The sequence below is a fragment of the Prunus persica genome, chromosome G8 (genome assembly GCF_000346465.2).
Source record: "Prunus persica cultivar Lovell chromosome G8, Prunus_persica_NCBIv2, whole genome shotgun sequence".
In the NCBI taxonomy this organism is placed as follows: domain Eukaryota; kingdom Viridiplantae; phylum Streptophyta; class Magnoliopsida; order Rosales; family Rosaceae; genus Prunus; species Prunus persica.
In genome coordinates this window covers 17,874,766-17,883,324 of record NC_034016.1, presented here as the reverse complement: position 1 = coordinate 17,883,324, position 8,559 = coordinate 17,874,766, and the positions used below count along the sequence as shown (strand labels likewise).

The 8,559-nt window shown below is 37.1% G+C and overlaps 2 protein-coding genes across 4 annotated transcripts; one reads left to right on the top strand and one right to left on the bottom strand.

The window, feature by feature from the left end:
* On the top strand, window positions 1–2,300 carry LOC18766783 (probable flavin-containing monooxygenase 1). Its single transcript, XM_007201635.2, has 5 exons — window positions 1–456; window positions 579–795; window positions 927–1,102; window positions 1,188–1,552; window positions 1,680–2,300. Exons 1-5 carry the CDS (start codon window positions 16–18, stop codon window positions 2,023–2,025), a joined length of 1,545 nt encoding a protein of 514 aa, XP_007201697.1. The 5' UTR covers window positions 1–15; the 3' UTR covers window positions 2,026–2,300.
* On the bottom strand, window positions 2,445–8,429 carry LOC18767078 (protein DETOXIFICATION 45, chloroplastic). 3 transcript variants are annotated; one of them, XM_020553616.1, is made up of 16 exons: window positions 8,214–8,429; window positions 8,063–8,129; window positions 7,399–7,805; window positions 6,619–6,770; window positions 6,372–6,515; window positions 6,054–6,235; window positions 5,596–5,731; window positions 4,944–5,040; window positions 4,757–4,857; window positions 4,308–4,471; window positions 3,995–4,066; window positions 3,747–3,863; window positions 3,554–3,649; window positions 3,318–3,439; window positions 2,936–2,993; window positions 2,445–2,666 (listed from the first exon to the last, which is right to left on the bottom strand). In XM_020553616.1, exons 3-16 carry the CDS (start codon window positions 7,758–7,760, stop codon window positions 2,655–2,657), a joined length of 1,815 nt encoding a protein of 604 aa, XP_020409205.1. In that variant the 5' UTR covers window positions 7,761–7,805; window positions 8,063–8,129; window positions 8,214–8,429; the 3' UTR covers window positions 2,445–2,654. The 3 variants fall into 3 exon arrangements, with proteins under 3 accessions (XP_020409205.1, XP_007201721.2, XP_020409206.1); XM_007201659.2 differs by lacking the exon at window positions 8,063–8,129; XM_020553617.1 differs by lacking the exon at window positions 8,063–8,129 and having other exon boundaries at window positions 6,054–6,220.

Below are 8,559 nucleotides of genomic sequence, written 5' to 3'. Positions count from 1 at the left end.
ACACTTGGATAAAAAATGGGAAAGCAGGTGGCAATTATAGGAGCTGGGATTAGTGGCCTCCTTGCCTGCAAGTACACACTTTCAAAGGGCTTTCAGCCTATTGTTTTTGAAGCTTCAAGCAGCATTGGAGGAGTGTGGACAAAAACTGTTGAGACTACCAGGATCCAATCTCCTAAAGATTATTACCAATTCTCAGATTTCCCATGGCCATCTTCAGTGACAGAGGGCTTCCCAACCCAAAATCAGGTTTTGGATTACGTCAAATCATATGCTCAACATTTTGACTTGCTCAAGCATATCAAATTCAACACCAAAGTGTGTGGGATTGAGTATGAAGGGCCATCGTCTGAGGATGAGATGCAAGCTTGGAGTCTCTGGGGTGGCAACGGAGAGCCTTTCAGCTCCGAAGGGAAATGGAAAGTTGTAGCAGAAGACAAACATAGCCTCTCAACTGATGTACAAACTTATATTACGTACATATGTCCATGTATATGCATGATTCCGAGGTTATTTATGTTATGTTATATAACTCTCAATGTTTTAGACTTTAGTCTTACTTATCAAGTAAGAACAAGCAGATTCACCTGGTGGACTTTGTGATCCTCTGCCTCGGGCGATTCAGCGATGTTCCAAACAAGGGACCAGAAGCATTTCATGGAGAGGTAATACACTCGATGAATTATGCCGACATGGACTACATAAGTGCGGCTAATTTGGTGAAAGGAAAGCAAGTAACAGTTGTTGGGTTTCAGAAGTTTGCAATGGACATTGCAATGGAGTGTTCAAATGCAAATGGTAATTTAAATATCACACAGAATTTGAATGTCACATGACATAAGGCCAAGAAGTAGCACAGAAAATTGTTTGACCATTTTGTTCACAAGTTTGTGTTACATTTTCTTCTTAATTCATTATCTGGTGCGCAGGGGTTGAACTTCCATGCACAGTCATATACAAGACAGAACACTGGAACCTTCCTGACTATCTTCCATGGGGGTTGCCCCTGGCATACCTGTACTTTAGTCGCTTCTCGGAGCTCTTGGTTCATAAGCCTGGTGAAGGCCTCCTACTCAGTCTCCTGGCAACAATTCTTTCACCTCTGGTAAACTTTATTTTGACAATCATAAATTTATAACCCCTTTATTTGTGATGCTTATTAACTAACTAACTTTCTATTGATTGAGCAGAGATGGGCATTTTCGAAATTTTTGGAAAGCCATGTAAATAAGAAGCTTGGTTTAGCCAAGTATGGTATGGTACCTATGCATAGTTTCCTTCAAGAGATCAGCTCTTGCATGATCGCAACGGTACCGGAAAAGTTCTTTGACCGGGTCCAAGAGGGAAGCATCATACTGAAAAAGTCTCCCAGCAGCACCTTCAGCTTTTGCCAAGAAGGCATATTGGTTGAAGGTGAAAGCTCCCCTGTGAAGACAGATTTGGTCATAATGGCTACTGGATTCAGAGGTGAGAAAAAGCTCAAAGACGTCTTTGTGTCCCCAACTTTGCAGGACCAAATAGTCGGTTCACCGGAGACCATATTGCCCCTCTACAGGTTAGCTTCTGTTCTCCATTCTGTCAGATACTAGATCAGTAAATGCGGTACAAAATTATTTTAGTTCGGAGTTTTATTTGCTACAGCATTTTAATATGGTAGCTCGGTATTATTTTATTTCAATCAGGGAATGCATACATGGAAGAATTCCACAACTAGCTGTAATTGGATTCTCCGAGAGTATTTCCAACTTGTTCACCTCTGAGATGAGATGCAGATGGCTTTCAGAGCTTTTTGTAGGCACATTTAAGCTTCCAAGCATAAAAGAGATGGAGAAAGATGTGGAAAAGTGGGACAAATACGCAAAGCAATACGCTTCTGGCCAATACTATCGGAGATCATGCATCGGCGCCCTGCATCTGTGGTACAATGACCAGTTGTGCAAGGACATGGGATGGAACCATAAAAGAAAGAAGGGAGTCTTTGCTGAATTGTTTGAGCCTTATGGACCAATGGATTATGTTACCTCTTAAATGTGGTGGCAGTGACATAAAAGATGATTCAATGTTCCTTTTCTTTGTCCAAGTTTTTCCTTGTATTTTAGCTGCATAAAGGCTTATGCTTGAATTTCAAAAATAATGGCTGAGAAAACAAAAAAGATGTGCAACTATATTTGCAGGGCAAGGCTTCCTAGCTTGAAGGAACTCAAGAATCTCTGCCCATATAAATTTGTAGATTTGAATTGAATCCATTTTCTAGTTTTGTTATGCATGGAAAAGTTCAAAGTTTCAAATGAATTTGATTTCTAGTTTTGTCTCTGCGTGAATAAATTCATAGCTTTCCAATTAACTCAATTTTCACATTTTTCCAATGTATTTTGGAAGTTCTTTCTTCGTGTGTCATGCGTTGTATTTTGGAAGTTCTCATCTAAGTCGTATGGTGACCCAGCATGCGAAGAGAAATAAATATTTTTTATTTATTGAATATACACAATAAAAGGCAAATTAACAATAACTTACAAGAATAATAAGTAATGTTTAAGTTCTTTTTTCTACTAAAAATTATGAATGAATAAAAAATGTTTAATAGGCTAATACGAATGGTAATCCAAACCAAAGCCGCGATTTACAGCTGAAACCTCTCTCCAGCTTATGGGAAACACTCAAATGGCTAGCTGAAAAAGAATTGTATCTTGTTTAGGGCACATTCTAAAAGCTCGAAACATGTTCATATAAAATTCCATTTCTAAAATGTTGTCTTCTAATAAGATTTCCAACCAAAATCTTTGCATTCTAACTTCAGTACACATTCTAACTAGTCATTCGAGAGAGAGAGAGTAAAAATCTTTGCAGCATGCGAAAGAAGAACAGAAGTGACAATTATACAAAAATCCAAACAGCTCAGTAAAGTTACATTGTTTGAAAATTATGGATGTCCACTAACCTGGGCTTTCTGAATGCCCGTGTGCACAAACCACCATGGACCTGATTTTGACAGAAATCTGAAAGGAGAACATAAGATAAATAAGATATGAATAAACAGCAACAAAGATGGTGATGATGCTGACAAATAAAAAACCAAATCCAAATGATCATTTTGCCTTCCCTACAAGAAAAAGAAGCAAATGCCATGTTCATATTTTGACTACAGGTAGATCAGTCTGTAGCATATTATACTAAACTACAAATCAGAAGAAAAAAAATGCATATTCTTTTCAATTATGCTCATATATCACATAAAAAACACCGACAAGAGAAGCCTTGAAATAATTCTCATCAAAACTTATACACCAGCAACTTACAAAATTTGACATAGTATAGATTACCTGGCATAGCCTGCCACAGCACGCAAGCCCATGAAGAGAGTTAATCCCAACCAAACCCCAGGAAGGCCAAGAATAGAAGGAGCATATAGCAAAACTGCGGAAGATATTGCCCCCACTACCATCTGTTATAAAAAGAAAAATTATCAAAGAAACAATCAACATGTACAACTTTCATAGCCAAAGTAAGAATAAAGACATGACTGGATAATTTCGACTCTTTTAAGGAAGTGACTTACCATGGAGCGAGCTGCATATGCAAAATCTGAAACACCATAATGGAGACCATCGAAAACATATGCTAGAGCATTCAATGGCTGACTAGCACTGACAAACTGTGGAAAATTAGACAACATCATTATCCGTATTAAAGACATCTGCATTTGAATATAGCCATGCTAATAGATCACAAAACATAATTTGAATACGTACCAATATCCCAGATCTGACAATTACTAATACTTCAGGATCTTTGGTGAACAAAGTAGCTAAAGAACCAAAAGATAATCCCAAAATTACAGACAAGGAAACACCTGTGAACAATCCTATCTGGAAAAACATCCACATAAGTTTATCATATGAAATCAAGAAACTGCATATGCAACATAACGAAACTACACCAAACATAAGGCAGATCTGGGAGCATCCATGTAATTATAGATGATACAAAAAAGCTATACCTTTAACGCAGAGTCAGCAACTTCTTTCACAATTTTGTATTCACCTTTAGATAAATAACTAGCAATCAGGGCCTACAAACAAACAAATTTTAGCTGTGTAAATTTGATGCCAAATGCAAAGACACACATTTCATCACAAAACCCCAATTTGCAGACAAAAATCTGTGAAATTTGGTCCAGTTAAAATAAGAAAAGAATTCCACACTCGGGGTCAAGTAAAACTGAAAGTTAGACTTCACCCACTGATTGATCTGGATCGCCAAATGGAAATGAGTAGATACGAACTGCGATGATAAAATGAGAGAGAGCATACCTGACCAGATGCAGCCATTGCATCAGTTAGAAGGGATACAGCCAACCAAACTTGTATACATATCTGATGAGCAGCCATAGCTACTGGACCTTGACGAGCAGCCATTGATGTTCCCAATGTCAAGGTAGTAAGAACAGCAAGAGTTCTTCCAAGAAGAAAACCACCTGTATCATCCCAGAGTTGAAAACAAAAGCAATTAGGGAAAGAACTTTGAAAAGGAAGACAAGAGAAAGAGGTTTAACTAGCATCACAAAGACAAAATGAAACATTAAGACACACTGTCCAGATACATGCACTGCTCAATCGGAAAACAAAAAAAGGCAAATATTATGATAGCGTTGATAGTCAAGCAAATAATTGAAGCAGAACACTGGGGAAAAAAAAAAAAGTCATATATTTTCAGATATATGAGAGGGTAAAAGTTTAAAGAAAAAAAAAAAGGAACTTACCAGATTTTATGTATCCACCAAATTGCAATGATCCCACCTTTGGAGGCAATAGTATAGCTCTCTTATTTAAAAACCAGATCATTAAAAAGGTGACAGTGTATCTGAAAATGGAAATTCCAGAATATGTTCATTTGCAAAGTAAAGCAAAAAAGGAATATTAACAGAAACTGTATTGAAAATCACATACTGAGATATAACAGTGGAAAGGGCTGCACCAGTTACACCCAAACCAAAATAATACATAAGGATGGGTAATAAAAATGCAGCTAGCAGATTACCAATACCTGCACAAAGAAAAATACATTAATTAACCAGATAAACCACTCAAGCTTAACTAAAGACAAACAGAAACCAACTAATTGGGGACAAAGTTATAAATACATTATGCGAGAATAACAGACCAGTAATACACACACACATAGAGGTGTGTGCATGTGTGGTTGTAAGAAAATTGGATTTTCCATCCCAAAAACTGCAGATTATTTCACATCAATCAAAGGATGGTGAATACCATCATGACACGAATCACAAATATATAGCATTGGAATTGATAAAACTGTGCTACACCAATTCCCCAATGCTCTCCCCATCCACAAAAAATGGAATCAATATAATCAAGTTATCATTTATCTGATAGAAAAGCAACATCATGATAAGTAAATCAATTAATGTATATAATTGTAAACATAAAACCATTGAATTTCAAAGCTACACATTAAAGAATTTAGAAACAGATAAATGAACGTCTGTGAGTCTTATGACATGTGATATATGCATACCTCAATCAACAGAGGATGTTTTCACTAGAAAATTTCAATTATATATAACCAAACACTTACCTAGACATAGTACTGGAGTCTTTGTATCCTTAAAACCACGGAAAACTCCTTGAAGAGCCAAAGACGCTACAACTGCTGGAGCACCAAATGCTCTTAGTGAAAGAAACCGTTGTGCAGGAATGCGCATAGGTGAGTCCTGTGATATTCAAGAAAAAAGAAAATTCTTGCTTAAAATTAAAAGCCAAGAACTTGAGAGAAGAAAAACAGAAAATCTATGGCTCCCTCCACCCAGACCCAAATAAATAAATAAAATTACCCGAAAGTTATACTATCACCTGTTAAGTAACCACACATACACTGGACCTACAAAATTGTATAGTAATTATTCACATAAATATGTAAACATGTATGTACACAGTACACACAGAAAACATATGTTTGTATGTTTATGTAAAGAAAGATAAGAAGAGGCAGATAACAAATCAGTATGAGCTGTAATTTTAGATCAGGGAACCTACCATCGATATGCCCATCATATTCAGAAACAATCCAGATCCCAAAGACAAGGCTACGGCCTCAAAAATCCCAATCCCCACTGATAATAGTAAAGCTGTAGACACTGAAGATAGCTGCTTTCTCTCAGTTACTCCATCAGTACGTTTGGGTTTACCATTAGTAATGTCTCCTAGACAACCATTTTCTGTACAATGATTAGCCGAATTCAGATTACGAATGGAGAAATTTGAAGTCACCTATGCTCTAATTTAGACATGAACCCTAACCAAAATTTATGTCCAACAGAGATGAGCAAGGAATTAAAAAAAGTTAAACTTCACCTGAAGTAGAAGCTATACTTTCACTCTTTGCAAGATCTTCAGCAACAAAAGATGTAGCAACACTGAGGAGAGGGATATTAAATAGCTTTGATATATAATTGAAGATGTTCATTGAAATACCAGCTGAAGCCAACTCCACAGAACCTATGGAAAAACATAAAGGCCAAAAACATTGAATAAAAGCTCCAAAGTTAAATACATTATACAAATATTAGTCGTTGAACTCATTTAAAGGAGTGAAACATACCCAATCTACCAATGTAAGCAGTCTCCATTAGCTGTGCTAACGGATCAATGGCCTGACCCAAAATTGCAGGTAAAGAAAGCATCAACAGCTCACGTTTGACATCTGGAGAATATGTTTGACTGATAGGAATGTTGCTCAACGATAGACAGGTACTGAAGAATCATTTACCCAAAACAAGCATAAAACAATGTTTAAGATAGGTATCAAATCTTGCATCCCCTATCACCTAAAACTAATTAAGAGTAATCATAAGAATTTCTGCCACTCACTGAAAAAGACAGGACCAAGAATATGTTAGCAATGTTTCTCATATCAGCTTCACATATCAAGATAAAGTGAAAATAAACAACATCAGCTTGCTTGCCCTTGTAAGATCAAGAAGGACAAAGGAAGGGAGGGACTGGTTTTCATCCACAGTAGAAAAACTTATCCAGAGCTATCATGCTCATATTACCATTAACTCTAACAAACCAGAGTTTTTACAAAATGATAAATTTCTAACAAATTTGAAAAAATATGAATCTCTTTGCAAGGAAAATGGGCAGTTCAGCGTAGGCAGATCAGTATTAAGTAGTTTACGGAAACATAACAGTCCATTCCATTAACGTGCCTATCTTATGTCCAATTATGAAGGGAAGAAAAATAGATCACATATTAGAAGAATCATGTCAAACTAATGAAAGTAAGAGCATCAATTAAGAAAAAAAAATTCCCAAAACAATAAAAGAATAAAAGCACAAATTCACACATAACAAGTTCATGTAGGTTATAAGTTCTTACAGGTCATCACTCCCTCCATTTATGAGAGCTTGCTCTTCCTCTAAAGCTAACTTTTCCTTAACCTCAGAAGAACCGACACCAACATCAGAACTCAACTGATTAGCCACCACTGGGAAACAGGGTCTTCGGCGACGTGTCAATAGCGGGAAGCACAGTGCTCGGTGTGTAGCAGACAGACTACAGCGCCCCACAACATTGGCATTGCTCAAATCCTTCCCACCACTTAGTGCTCCAAATTTACCAGCTTCGCTTTGGTTCAATGAATTAAACAACCTTGCTTTCTTAGTTGTTGGAATATGGTCACTGACTCTAGTGGTTAATCCGCCAGAAAGTGCGCCACCTCTGAATTGGGTAGCCGCCATTTTCACCAAGTATTACCAAAAAACCAAATTATATTTCTTCAAAACCTAAACCAAAAAACCAAATTATAAGTTAAAATTTCCTAATACGAAGGGTTTGATATCAATATAGTTTAGTTCTCAATCATGTAACAATAAAATTGTATATCGACCAAGAAAAAGAACCAACTTTAGACAGCCAAACACTGAATACTATACATAATTCATATCCGTGAAAACCAAAACTCTGTTTCGGGAAAAGAAATTGAAGCACATTTGAAAACAGAGCATATAACTGCAAAGCATTGGAATAAATGCGTACATACCACGCAATTACACAGAATAAAGCGACGGCAGCAATTGGGAAAATGAAAAAGGAGTGGGCAGAACAATCTGTTTGATTCCCGGGAAAATTTGTAAAGGAACCAAGAACAAAAAAACCGAAAAGTAAAGAAGGGGATAAGATAAAGGAGTTACCTTTGTATAGAGTGACTGTGAATGAGTGACAGAGTGAGATTTTTAGGGTTGTGGAGAGAGAAGAAGAGGAGGAAAACAAGGTTGGTTGAGGATTGAGAGATGGCGCCCAACGGTCCTCCCTGTCCGGCGAGAGAGAGTGGTTTAAACTTGAAAGAGGCCCAAGTGGTCTGCGGTTGGGTTTACAAAACCTTCGTACTGCAAATAATGCAAGTCCAGACCGACGAGGTCTTTCTTATAAATCATTGCTCTTCAGAGTTTAATTCAAGCACATGCCACGTCACTGTCTAGCCTCACCACGTAACTACCACTCCACGTGTAACCTACCTACCTCTTTTCTATTTTTTGG